The sequence below is a fragment of the Aythya marila genome (genome assembly GCF_965140915.1).
Source record: "Aythya marila genome assembly, chromosome: 1".
Classification (NCBI taxonomy): Eukaryota; Metazoa; Chordata; class Aves; order Anseriformes; family Anatidae; genus Aythya; species Aythya marila.
The window spans coordinates 110,608,297-110,621,593 of NC_139042.1; the positions used below are offsets into that span (position 1 = coordinate 110,608,297).

At 45.8% G+C, this 13,297-nt stretch overlaps 1 protein-coding gene across 3 annotated transcripts in view; it reads left to right on the forward strand.

Moving 5' to 3' along the window:
* Positions 1 to 196: 196 nt before the first annotated feature.
* Positions 197 to 13,297, forward strand: part of POU2F1 (POU class 2 homeobox 1) — a gene marked incomplete at its 5' end in the record, with an annotated part of 105,450 nt that continues 92,349 nt past the window's right edge. For all 3 annotated transcript variants that reach the window (XM_082772293.1, XM_082772295.1, XM_082772296.1), the window contains one exon: positions 197 to 260. In XM_082772293.1, coding sequence (XP_082628419.1) covers positions 197 to 260 — 64 coding nt within the window. The remainder of the gene's footprint in view (positions 261 to 13,297) is intronic.

Sequence of the window (13,297 nt, forward strand, 5' to 3'; positions counted from 1 at the left end):
GGGGGAGCTCGGCTCGCGCAGGCGCAGAGCGAGGCGGCGGCGCCGCGGCTCGGCGGCTGCGCAGTGGGGGCGCGGAGGGGAGGAGGGGAAGGGAGCGGAGGGGGGGGGCGGCGCGCGGCGGGGGGGAGGGGAGGGGAGGAGGGCGGGGGGCGGGGGAGGGCCCGGCGGGCGGCCGATTTTGGTTAAAATATTCAAAATGGCGGACGGAGGAGCAGCGAGTCAAGATGAGAGTTCGGCGGCGGCGGTGGCGGCAGCGGCAGGTAATCATTACTGCGTTTTACATATTCATATTCATACTCGCACACGCGGCCCCCCCGCCGCCCGCCCGCCCCGCTTAGCATAATTTATTAGTACTCCGGATTATTATAATTAACGGCGCAGGAGGGAGCGGGAGGGGGGGCGCGGGGGGGAGAAGGAAAGCAGCCTCCCCGTGCGGGCAGGCACACACACACACACAGACACACGCGCACACACACGCGTACACACACACACACACGCGCGTACACACACCCGGGCACACACGCACACGCCGCCCGCCTGCCTCCATCCCTCCCTTCTCCTGCCTCCCTCGCACCCAGCCGGGCTCGCACGGCCGGGGCAGCGGGGACACGGGGGGCGGCGGCGCCGCCGGTGGGGTCGGGGAAGGGGGGGGGGGGGCAGCCGGGAGGAGGAGGAGGAGGGAGGAAGGCCGGGGGGGGGGGTGTCCCTGCTGCCCTAACCCGCCTGGGCTCCCCCAACCCGCCTGGGTTCCCAAAACCCCTCTGGGTTCCCCCAGCCCGCCTGGGTTCCCCCCCCTTTTCCCCGCACGCCCCCCCCAAAAGCCGCTCGGCCGCCGGAGCCCCGAGCGGGGCAGGAGCAGCGCGGGGGGGGCCGGGGGCGCTGGGCCCCGGGGGGGCTGGCGGAGGGAGCAGGGCCGGGAGAGCCCCCCCCGACCCCAGCCCCCCCCCGCCGGCCGGGGTGATTTCCCCGGGGCCTGCAGGCGGGGGGTGGTTGGGTGCGGATGGCCTCGAGGAGGGGGGAGGGCGACGGCGTGCTTCGCCTTTATTATTATTTCTTTTTATATATATTACTATTTAAAGCCGCCCCCCCCGCCCCCAAAGGGCAGGCTGGGCGCGGGGTGGCTGCTCGTTTTGGGGTGGGGGCGGTGCGCGGAGTTCCGCCGTGCCCCCCCCCTCCCCAGCCGCTCTTTACCCCATTTCTCCTCTTCTCCCCGACCCCCCCGCACCCCTTCCTTCCCCCTGCTTTCCCCCTTTTTCCCCCTTCTTGCCCCATTTTCCCCCTTCCCCACCCTGCGTGGTGCCGGCAGCCGCGGTGGGCTGGCGCTGGGGGTGCGGGTCCCGGCTCCCCCCCCCTTCCCCTTCCCCTTCTCATTTGAATAATGTCTAATTCGGGGAGGTTTATATTATTGAAATGGCCGCCCGGCTTTCCCCGCCTCTCATGTTTAGTAATTCAGACCTTTAATAACAGCCACTCAGAGCCCAACGCCGTGTTTATATTTTACATTCGCCCCATGTGCTTTTGTGGTTCAATATGATTCTTCTTTCTCGCTCTCTCGCTTTTTAAAAATTTTCTTGGCAACCCACAGGGCCCCGAGATCAAACCCAGGCTGTGCGAGGAGAGGAGGGGGGAGAGCTAGGCCCTGGCTCCTCTGGCAGGCGCCTAGGCCTCACTCTCTGCTGCTTGATTTATTTACTAATAACCAAAATGACCCCCCCCCCCCCCCCATCTCCTCTCCACCCCTGCCAGCAAAAACAAAACCCTCCTGGGGCTCGAGCAGCATCAGATCTGCTCATAGATTCTCAAACACTCATGTCTTTTAAATAAGAAGCTTATTTTTAATTTATAGCAACTCAAGACTGTAAAGCTGTGCCTTTCATATCTGCTTTTCAGAGGCTTGGGCATTTTTGGTCCCTTTGTCCTTGATTCTTTTCCTTAAAGGAGAGTTGCTTCTAATTTACGTTTCCTGGCACTGAGGGAGCTGTGGAAGACACACTCAAAATCTAAACAGCTTTTTTCCTCCTCCCTCTGAGCACAAACAGAACTGAATACATTGGGGATAATCTTATTCACCTTTTTGCTTAGTGTGGATTCAGTTTAACAGTGCTGTGTGTCAGATGCTTTTGTCGCTGGTTGTATCTCTGACTGCTCTGGTTGGTTGTTTCTTTTTTTTTCTTTTTTTTCTTTTTTTTTTTCCCCATTTAGATTTGGCTTTCAAGGCAGAAGATGCTACTAGGCAGTACAGGGTCTAGAAAGGAAGATAAGTTTGCTGTGATTGTGCCCTAAGACCACCAAGTGAAAATTGAAATTAATCCTCTTAACACTGAATTACTTCAGATAATTTAAACCAGACATTAGGCTACTTAGAAAACAAATGGGCTACTTTATTAGGAAGAAGCAGTAATTATTTATGCAGGTATGGGTTTCAGATTTAAAAAAAAAAAAAAAAAGGGGGGGGGGGTTCGTTCATGACTATTGTTTACACCCCATGGAGAAAAAGACCCAGCAGCAGGGTTCTTCAAAGTAACTGTGCCAGATTAGCATGTAAACATTTCAGAAGCATGCCCAGGAAGAGTTCACGTACAAATGCAGGCAGTGTGTTTTGCAGTCTGGTACTAAATTTAATTTGTATCAAAATGCTAAGCTGCAGCTAATGAAAAGCGTTTTGGTTTCAAAAAATAATAGCTCAGATTATTTATCCTTTTTTCTTCACCCTTGGTGAAGACAGGCCTTGAATACTACAGGAAAAAAAAATTGCGGAAGCAGTAATGAGACTGTTCAGGTGACTGACTGTTTCACAGACCAAGAGCACAAGGCTGGCTGGACAAAAAGCAGTAATATGATTTCATGCCTTAAATAGCATATGTTTTTGCACTCGCTTCACAAGATGTGGTCAAGCCGATGATGTCATTGGCCAGAGGACAAGGTGCAGTTAATTTGATTTATTGACCTGGGGTGAGGTGTAGCACTGAAACCTTCTCATAGGGAAACCATTTATCTGAGGACAATTTCCTTTATAGCAGCAATTTAACCACTGCTGAGACTGTAGATATTTTATCCAGGATGATAAAAATGTACATTGCATCTTGCAAACAAAATTTCTTTGTCCCTGACGTTTTAGTAATTTTTATAGAACAGAACACTGGACAGTGGCCTTGCGCAGTCTTACAGCTGAGCTGGGGTTTATGGCTCCAAATTTAGTTACTTACATGCCAAAATACAAATGCTTTTCTCTCCAACATATATTTCTGTGCCTGTGTCGTAGCTTAAAATTTGACTGGAACATCCCAGTTGATGCGGATAGCAGTGTCTTCAGCAGGGAAGCCTATAGGCAGCGTGCTAGTGAGAAGTCCCTTTTCTCAAACCCTGGCCTCGTCTTTGCTTGTTGGAAGGTACTACGGCCAGTGTTGGGGTACTGCTCCTCAGCCTTAAACGAGGACTTCTATGATACTTTCCTGCTGATGGGTGTTGGATTTTAAGCTGCTTCTTGGGTCTTCTCTGTCACGAGAATAAAGGAAACATGTCTCTTCTTCCCTCTGGACTACCTGGCTGTGGTGAGGGTGGAGGGTCGCACTGCTGGTTTAGTGCTTCCTAATTATTGCAAGGTGAGCATGTTCTGGTACTCTGGCTGTCTTTTAAGCTTTTATTTTATTAGGGACAGAAGGAAGAAGGCTTGTCTCCCACATTAAGCAGTTTTACTGTCTGATTGCCTCTGCTTACTTATTCAGGTGGTTCTGCCTCTTTGTTTTCCCCTCAAAACTGACCACGACCGACCAGTCTAGCAGCTGGTTGGAAAAAAAGGTTAATCTGTGTCAGTAGCCATGCTGCCACATGAAGAGCAGAACTGGGAAGATGTGTGGATGTGTGTCAGTGTGGTAACCCCGTCGGCTGCTGGAGCTAGAGCTTAACTCCTCCCTTCCGAGAGGGAAGAGGAGAGAACCTGAGCTTCCCACCCTGTCATCTCGAGGGGAAATCTCAGTTTTGCTGTCACTAGCAATTTCTCAGAGATTACCCTGCAGTAATAATTCAAGCAAATAAGTGTTACACTGACTTCCTGATGTTGAACGCGGATAGCTTCTGAATGCTTGTCTTAGCGAGTAATGGTGATGATGTCTGGAGCTGCCTCAGTTGACGGGATCAGTGAGGTAACCATCAGCTCCGTCTGTCCATTCGGCCTGTGAAGCACCAGCGTATTCTCTGTTAGGAGCCTCTTGGGCTGTGTGAGGAACTGTTGTTCCCACTTGTGGTCAATCCCAATAATACCCAGAAAAAAAGATCCTAACTGCTACTGTCACTTAAATAATTATTGTCAAAGTTTAATAGTAAATCCCACATTTAAAGCAGCCCGTTTTTGCTGTTTTCGTTCTGTTCAAATATGCAAAGATGCATAGAACATCCTGTCCAGAATGCTGTTGATTGATCTGCCATCCAGCCTCTTTCTTTTACATAGCGTTTCTTTTCCAGACATGTTTTTTTTTCTCTCCCAATTCTCTGGAAAATTCGTGTTACTTGTTTGTACTATAAAATAATGTATTCATTTGCCTTCCTCAAATTTTGGAGTTCGAGACTTCCAAACAATTGCAGCGTTTTTAATGTGTACATCTAGTCAGCTTATTTTTGTACGTTTTTTTTCCCCCAGCAATACTCTCAGTTCCCCTCAAAGTGTTGTTGCCAATGAGACAATCTTGATATCGATGTTTTATACAGCTGACAATTAGGCAGCTACTTACAGTTATGGCTTTATTATTTCCATCTTGAGAGAATCAGTGGCAGTTCTGGCAAATGACTGCTTCATGACACATTTTCAATCTCTGTGACAAAGTTGTTGTCAAAAGAAGGGGTTGAATAAAATCAAGCATGACTTCAAATGTGATATGCGTGGTTTGGGTGCTTAAGCTAGTACGTGAATGAGAGACCAGCTCATGTTGCTGGATAGACTTACAGTGCTGGCTGGCTGCTGCTGCAGAGATTTGCTTCTCTGTTGACAAATTTTCCCACCCCTTTTCCTTTTGTGCTGCATTGCAATACAGGCGAGTTAAGCGTGGGTTTCGCTGGACTGAGTGTGGGAGGGTTGATAAAATTAAGGGAAGATACTGGTCTTGGTTAGTGTATATTGAGCAATTGCTCTTTTTTGATTGAAATTGTTTGACAATTGTTAACTGAGGAAAAAAATATGCACATAACTACGTTTTCTTTTCTGTGGTTCTTTGCGTTAAATTTCATGAGTTTTATGAATTGACCCTTGCGTTGCTTCACGCGTGCTTATTTTTATCCCCAGAAGTAGAAATAATTCCTTACAATTTCAGTGTTATTCCTTTCTCTAGCTTCTTATTCCACAACTGCCTAGCAAATACCTGCTGTTGTTGTTAACGTAACTGTGTCAGAAACTGACCTCTCTGGTGCATTGCAAAGTCTTTGCAAAAGGGTTTTTTATTAGACTGCTACTGGCTAATTGAATCAGTTTAGGGTTAATAAACAGCGCAGCTGAGTGACGAGGTGGTGGTTCGGTATAGAGGATTTAGTGGGTTCCAATCCCGAGTTTGCCACCAGCTTTGCTTGCTTTGCAGTCCTGGGCTAAATCCGTGTAATGGGAATGATAGCGAACGTTTTCACAGGGGTGTTACCAGGGGAATAATTAGCTGATGTTTTATAGCGCTTCCGAGGATAAGAGGGCTGGGATTCTCCTGTTTGTGCGTGTGATTGTGTGAGCTCGTGCCCAGGTTAAACTTTGCTCAGGATGTTTCGGTGCTGACGCGTTTGTGTCCCCTCATTGGTGGTGGAGGCCTCCTGTTGTAAAGGCACAGATTACTGTCAGTTCTAACTACACCGTGATGTGGATCTGCTGTAGGGTATGTGGTTCGGTGACAATTTAAATCAGCCTGAGTCTGGCCTCCTCTCCCTGTGTGTTCCTGCCCCCTTCTCTGCGCTGGTGCAGATGCTTGCCTGATTCCTTTGCTGAGCGAGTTCGGGGAATTAAATTGGCAGAAAACAAGCCTTGCCAAAAATAATGAATAGGTTTTTTGTTGGTTTAGCTCTCTGAACTGGCTTACAATGCGATTAGACAAATAGCAGGGCCAATGAAGGAAGGGGACAAGAAGCACATGTGTTGACTCGAGTCTTCTCGTAATTTCATTCTATCTGATGGCTTTCCCGTTGGCAGAAACAGAGAGTCGTGCTCTCAGCAACATGATCGTACCACTTATTTGGCGCCGGTCCTGGCACCTACTGATTTCCAGGATGCTCAAATTTAACTTGCTAACCTGGTGGAAAACTAGCCCGAGATAATTTTAGATCTCTGCTTTTGTGAGTTGAAATAAGCTCAACAAACACCTGAAGCTGCATTAGGACCAGCGCAGGAGGGAGGGTGGGTGAGCCATGTGGGTGAAAGTGGAGGAAGAAGGGGAAAGAAGGAAGAGGATCAAAGTTTCCTCTTTTCAGAAACAGCAGTGAGCATTTTGGTTAGCTTAGTTGTATAGCTTCACCTTTAGGTTGACATAAACCACTGTGAAACTTCGGCTGATGAGCTCAAGGTGATCTCCAGCGGTGCTGACCCAAGGGAAGCGATGGGCTGTATGGCCACAGGCACTGTGCAGCACCTCTTATTGTAGGAGTGGGCTGTACAGAGATGTCCGAAGCTGGTGATGAAACTGCACTTAGGCAAAAGAGTGGCTTAGAGACCAACAGAGGCTGACAATTTGGTGTGGTTTATGCAGGCGCAGGTGTGATTGCATTAATGGTAGTCATGGCAGAAACGCTCAAATAAAAATTGTGAACGAGACCTCAGAGTGGCTCCTGTTGTTTTAGTGCTGCTTGCAGTGAGACACCCCTAAAAAGACCGTGGCTCAAAAGGACATACTAACAAAGGTACCTGGGAAGTTACACACACTATTACTTTTGCTAAATTTCCGACTGATATCCCTGCTTCAGCCATTTAACATGATCAGTATGAGACATGATCTTTCCTATAAATTATGGCATTGTGACAACAAACCTTTTGCTCATCATCCTTTTTTTTTTTTTTTTTCCCCTTCCCAGAAATTAGATTTGGCTGTATAGAAATGAAGTAGCATATGGCAATCTCTGTAAAATGACAGTGTTTGACGCTGTATGACATGGCACAAAGTTTTGGAAAATGAAGACATGAATAGCTAAATTACTAAAACAGTAAATACTGTAGAAGACTTTAAAAAAAAAATATATATATATGCACAAAAACCTGTTGAATGATGGTGGAGATGTAGCTTGTTTCTTTTTTCCCCTTCTCCTTTTCTTTAAGGCACAAGGGCTGTTAGGAAGCCACCATCCTTTTTGCAGTAAGCTCCTTCGCTGTTTGTTCTCTTTGTCCTTCTGATGATTCAGTTTTATTTGAAAAATACCATGTGACTTAGTAATTTGTGCCTGACCATACCAGTGTGAAGTTGTAGCTTTATACTGCTTGGATATAGCCCAAGGGGAGGAGTATACAGTGAATAAAGGTAGAAATGACTCAGACATTTGATGAATCACTCATTTCTATATTATTAGTTAATATGGTCTACTGAATGAGAAATGTGCTTTAAGTTTCTTTCAGGAATCCTGTTGCAAAGATGCCTTTCTATTTATCCATAATTCTGTTTCTTACCTGCTGATCTTTAGTACAGCAGGTTCTCTCTTCTATTTGAATTTTCAAAGATGGGTTTAAACAGGTAATTGAATTTGATTATTTCAAAGGCTGCAGAGATATAGCAATGCCAGGAAATGCTGCCCCCCTCCCTCCCAACCCACGTGAGCGTTTCCCACCCTGTCCTGCAGTACACACATCCACACACCCACGCTTGTAGATGCTTTGGAAAATGTATGGGAAAGCTTGGGCTGCGGACGGTTTCTTCTAGTCCTAATTGTAGCAGGAAAGTCATTATTGCTTCTGACTGTGGAGTTTGCTGTTCCCTTGCGTATGTTGATGGGGCTGCCCGTGTGGGTGCTGTCTGATCTGTTTGGGTTAAAATTAGCTGGGTTAACAGGGACCATGGTCGAAGCCGCCTGGAGTCACCCAGATAATTCTGATTGAGATCTGTGAGTGAGGGATTGGCTGAGTTGCTTTGTCATCATACCTGGGGGTACAGTTCATGTTACACTTAATCCAATTTAAGGGTGGGTTGCTGCCAAAAAGAAGTGGGAACAGAGGCAGGAAGAGTAGTGGGCTGTCACTTTTTGGCCTATTGTTTGTTGCAGTAAAGCCTATGCAAAACTGGCCGAAATGGGATGGGATCATGGGGAGAAACTGGCGGTAGGGGGGATAAGGGAGCAATAACTTTCCATTTGTAATGTTTGAGTGAGTGAGGGTATCTGTTCCAAGGGCTGGAAGTATGTGGCTTTCCAATGGTACTTTTTAATTGACCTTACATTGATCTGAACTACAGAACATAAATTATGAGTGCGTCCAATACTTCGAGCAAAAGGTGGGGCTTACTAGTTTCCCTTACACAGGCTTTGTCATAAGGTTATCTTTACTTGCTGTTCCACTTCAGTCAGAGTGTAGTTTAGGAAAGCTTTTGGCAACAAAGCTGGTTGAACGTGGCACCTCAGGAGTACCTTTCAGATCAGCTGAGAACTCACTCTTTTGTATATTTGCTTAGTCCAGGTCTAGCAGCTTCTGATTTCAAATCAGTCGCACATGGCGAGTTGCTCTAATCACATCATTGCTAACCTTTATCCAACTATTATTTTACTGCTACTCTTTGGTTAGGCTGGATGTGCCACAGTAAGGAAGAAGCCTTCAGCTGCCAGGGTGCACCACTTCCTACCAGATTTAGCCAAGCACTGCCCTCAAAGACTGGTGAAGTAGCGGCAGTTGTAGGGCAAACTTCTGTGACTTATCAAGAGGAGACATCCACTGGAAAAGCGTAAACTAGAAACCTTATAATTTTCCAATGTTATCTTTACTCAGTTTTGAAAATAAATATGGATTTCCTAAGGCTACAGAGTTGTGTTTTTTGTTTTTTTTTTTTATTTTGTTTTTTTCATGCATCTCAGTTTTAAACTGATTTCAAACCTCAGCTGCTTACACATTTGTCTGTGCATGGTACTACAAAGGAGGGCTAAGCAGACAGTTGCATGTTGTTCTTCACCTCTGGCTCAGGCAAGCACAGAGCTGCGAATTCTTGGCATTTGGGACCATAACCAAAAGCACTATCCCTGTGCTTGCCCTGCTTTTACACCCGTACCTGGGTGTCTGCTGTTGACTGTTGTTGGAGGGTCAGGTAGATCTTCAGTCCATGGTGATTTTGGTATTTTCTTCTTTCAAACAAATAGAAGGCTCTTCCCTACTAACTCTCAGTCCATTTTAGGCTTTATAGGTGGTTCTCTTTCCTATCCTGAAGTGCTCATCAGCATCAGAAAAGAGTTCCAGAAAGATGATGTTCTGTGCATGCTTTGCATGTTTCCAGCTCTGAAACAATCTGGTGGTTGCCCCTAGGTCTTTCTTACTAATTGCTTGCATGGGAACCAGAGAACTGGAATCTCTTTTTGCTGTCCCATACTTTGTGAAGATACGGGGAAGATAAGAGGGTGGGTGTTAAACATTCAGCCTTTGTTACTACTGCACAGAAAGGATCCTCAGCTGAGCAGATGTTCAGCTTCGTGAGACCCACTGAGGATGTAGAGCATCTTCTAGAGGTATCCTGTGGGCAGAGACTGCAGAATTTTGGAATTTGTTTTACTCGGAGATTGCTTCTTTTCTCATTATAGCAGGAGACAATGGCATTGTACAGAATATCTCAGTTTTGAGAGGTAGAAATGCTGTGCTCTATCATGATAGGATTTAATTTGTTTGGGAACCTACTTGCAGCACAGTTGCACCTTATATGGTTCTGTTCTGTGGTGCAGCAGGGACTCGCTCAAAATCTGCTGAGGACTGACTAAAGCCCACTGTCACAAAACTTCCAGAGAATGCGACAGAGCTGTGCCTGTGCTGAAAACTACTTTGTTAATATTGTTTCCAAGGTAGTTAAAATAGAAAATGGATCCAGGAACGTTTTGTAACAGTTTTAACAACATCCATAGCAAATATAACTATATACTTTGCTGTTAATAAATAGCATTGAATTTGAATGCTTATCATTTTTCTATGTTTTTAGATGATGAACTCTGCAGCAGTAGAAAGGATTTGCAGTGTGGAAGTTTGAATAAAGGGTTGAAGGGTTATTTTGCATCTTAAAGCTGCTAGAGCTTTTCAACTTGGTTTGCTGGAGAGAAAGGAGGGACAGGTAGAGTTTCTTCACATTGTGGTGTCTCTGTCAGGATTGCAGGTGTTGTGGGCATCTCTAAAGATCTTAAAAATAAATAAATGAGTACTGTTAAAGGAAGCACCAACTGGTAAGTGAATAATATGAGGAAAAAATACCACATACAGAAACGTGCCAGCAGTTCTGTCTCATTCTCCATATGTAGGGTTAATGTAAGCAAAGGTAAGGCTTGACAGAAGGGGTAAACCACATTCCACAAGCTCATTTAAAAGTTGCATAAAAAGCTCTCTGAAGTCTTGAGACAATCCGTAATTTTCTGTGTGCGTTCAGAGAAGACACGTTTGTTTTTAGTTGCTCAAGGGATCACTTAATCTGTCAATCTCTCAAAAAGCAAAATTAACTGCGGGCAGAGTGGTATCTTTTCATTATTTACTGAGGTGGTGATTTCATATGGTGTGGGGCTAAGCTCGAAACGATCTATTTACAAATAAGGAAGGGAATGTCGCTGCTATTTGTCGTGTAAAGCACAGACGCTTCAAGAAATTTAGAATTACAGAGAAACTGAGAAATCTGAATGCATTTCTGGCATAACTTGCTTGAGGTTTTATCAACTTAGTAGCTTCTTGCAGTTTTCCAAGGTTGTGGCAGTTGTATTAACTGTACTTGGTGCATTAGGACTTGCGCCTATGTACACCAGTGATTATCACCAGTGGCAGCATCTCTTCATAAGGCTTTTAAAAACACTTGGAAGGCACCTTCGTTTCTTTGCTCATTTCTGTGCTGGACAGTTTTTGTGTAATATACAGTCAAGTGTGGGCAGTTGTTTCCTGAGCACGCTTGGTGCTGTGGACGGGTAGTTAAACCAGGGGTCTTCCTGCTGCGCTCGTTCTGGTAGCGGCCATCATTCTTGGTTATGTGTGATTGTATTAGCAGAACATGAAGATAAACACGTGGGATACAGCTGCCTGCTAATCATCTGCTTCTGAAAGTCCTTGCTTTGTTTGCATTCCCTGCTGTCTCTAATGCTCATTTGTTGAGACGAGTTTTATAAAGAGCGGGGACTGCAGAAGCAGATTACTTCGGTACTTCTTGTCCTTTGCTTTGGGTGTCATCAATGTGCTTGATAGCAAGAGAGGAAGGGTCCAACAAAGCATGAAGCCAGGACAGAAACGTGGTGCTGTTGTTTAGTTGGTAACCTGGACAGTCTTGTTTTCTTAAAGCTGACAGTAAACATCAGAGCATACTGAAACGGTGCCGATAGGTTGACTAATTACATACGGTTGTGTGGAAGTGTTGTTGGGTCCGGCAGAAATTTATAGATTGCTCTTTAAGAACCATTGAGGTAGCAAATAAATGTACTTTGTACTTTGCTATATAGCGTGGTCTGTTTGTTAAAATTCCTTCTGAAACGATTGCTTTGATGCTAATCAACTCTCCTCAAGGTTGAGCTACAAAACGTTGTACATGGTATTGCTGACCTGAGTATGTGATGTTAAAGCTCCTAGTTTTTTATTCAGTGGGTTATTACGAAGAAGTTAATGTGCTGTTCTAATGCTGAAAAGATTTATTTTAATAAATGCCACAACTGATGCTGCAATCTCAAATATTTGTGCCTCTAATACTTAACCGTAAGTCGGAAAGCTAAGCGTGACCTGATAAATGGCTGTATTGACTGCCTAGCTTTTTTGGGAAAGATTTAATTTCTGAAGCTTTTACATTTGTTTGCAAACGGTGGCGAGCTGGGTATGGCAGCCATTCCTCATGGAAAAGGGCTGTTCAGAGGAAAGGGGTGAAGTTTTTATTTGCAAGACGACTGCTCTGCGGCTGCTCGTAGAAGCCTGCGGATTTGATGCACTGCATTTAGTGAGTGCATGAACAACACCCAACTGGTGTTTGAAGGCTCTGCTGGGGCAGCCCTTAAACAAAGGAGCTGTGGGCTTCCTGCCTTAGATTTTTTTTTTTTTTTTTCCCTTGGAGTCTTTCTTTACCCCGTGTTTCCTATTGGAACAGAGGTTTGTTATATATGCCTGCAGACGCGTGTGTAAGGGAGGAAAGCTCAAATAGAAAAACTGCTCCGCGCTGGAAAAAACGATGAGCGCTGCGGAAGAAACCCATCAGTTTTTCAATTAGACCCTTTTCATCACGTGTATACTTTACCGGGCCTCTTCATACGTGCCCGAGCATTTAAAAGGTCTCACGCCAGGTGAACGAGACATGAGATATTGAAAAGGCCATTTGCTCGCAGCAATATCTGATTGCCTGCGCTGCTGAATCGCCGCGTGTTGGAGGAAGCGCGTTGCTTTGTGGCAGCCCAGGTGCTCCTGGTTTCTGCAGGGGAGGCAGGACTGGGCTGGAGACTGGCCAGTTGCCATGGCAACTAGTGTGATGTCATGAATTCAGAGCGGTGACTTCACTGCGGTCGGCTTTATCTTCATCCCCAGCTTCATCGCTCGGCGATGCTCCGGCTGGGCTATTAAATGGTAATGGCCGCTAACGTCATCCAGGCCGCTCCAATTAAACCTGATCGCTGCTTACCCCCAAGTCTGGGAAACTGACAGCTTGCATTTGTGTTTTTCTCATTTTTCTCAATTCCTTTAGCTCTGTTAGCCTGAAAAGTTTGCTGATGTGTTAGGAATGAAGAGGAGAATCAAGCCTTTAAAACCTGAAAACGCAACGTAGCAGTGGCTTGTTGTCTCTTCTCCCCAAAGACTTTGTTCGGTTCTGTCTTGCCTTTCTTTGTCCTGTTCTTTTCCGAAGCAGGTGAAGTATTTTCCTAGTCTCGTTTCAAGGATTTGTTGACCTGCAAATTGCACCAGGAAACTTCCTGCCCATCAGCCTTTGGAAATGGTCAGCTGCTTTCTGCTCTGTGAGCACTCCCATTTATCACTGGGCTGCGCACCTCCATTTCCCAGGTAGCAGGGCTGGCTGCTCGCTGTCTGCTCTCGCCCATCCTCCATTGCTTTCTGAGAGCCGAAGGAGTATTTAGCATTTTTCCTGTATTTGTGAAGAGAGATGATTTCCACGTTTAGCCCCAATAAAATGTGAATAAAAACATGGAGCTTAACTACGTGCATTTA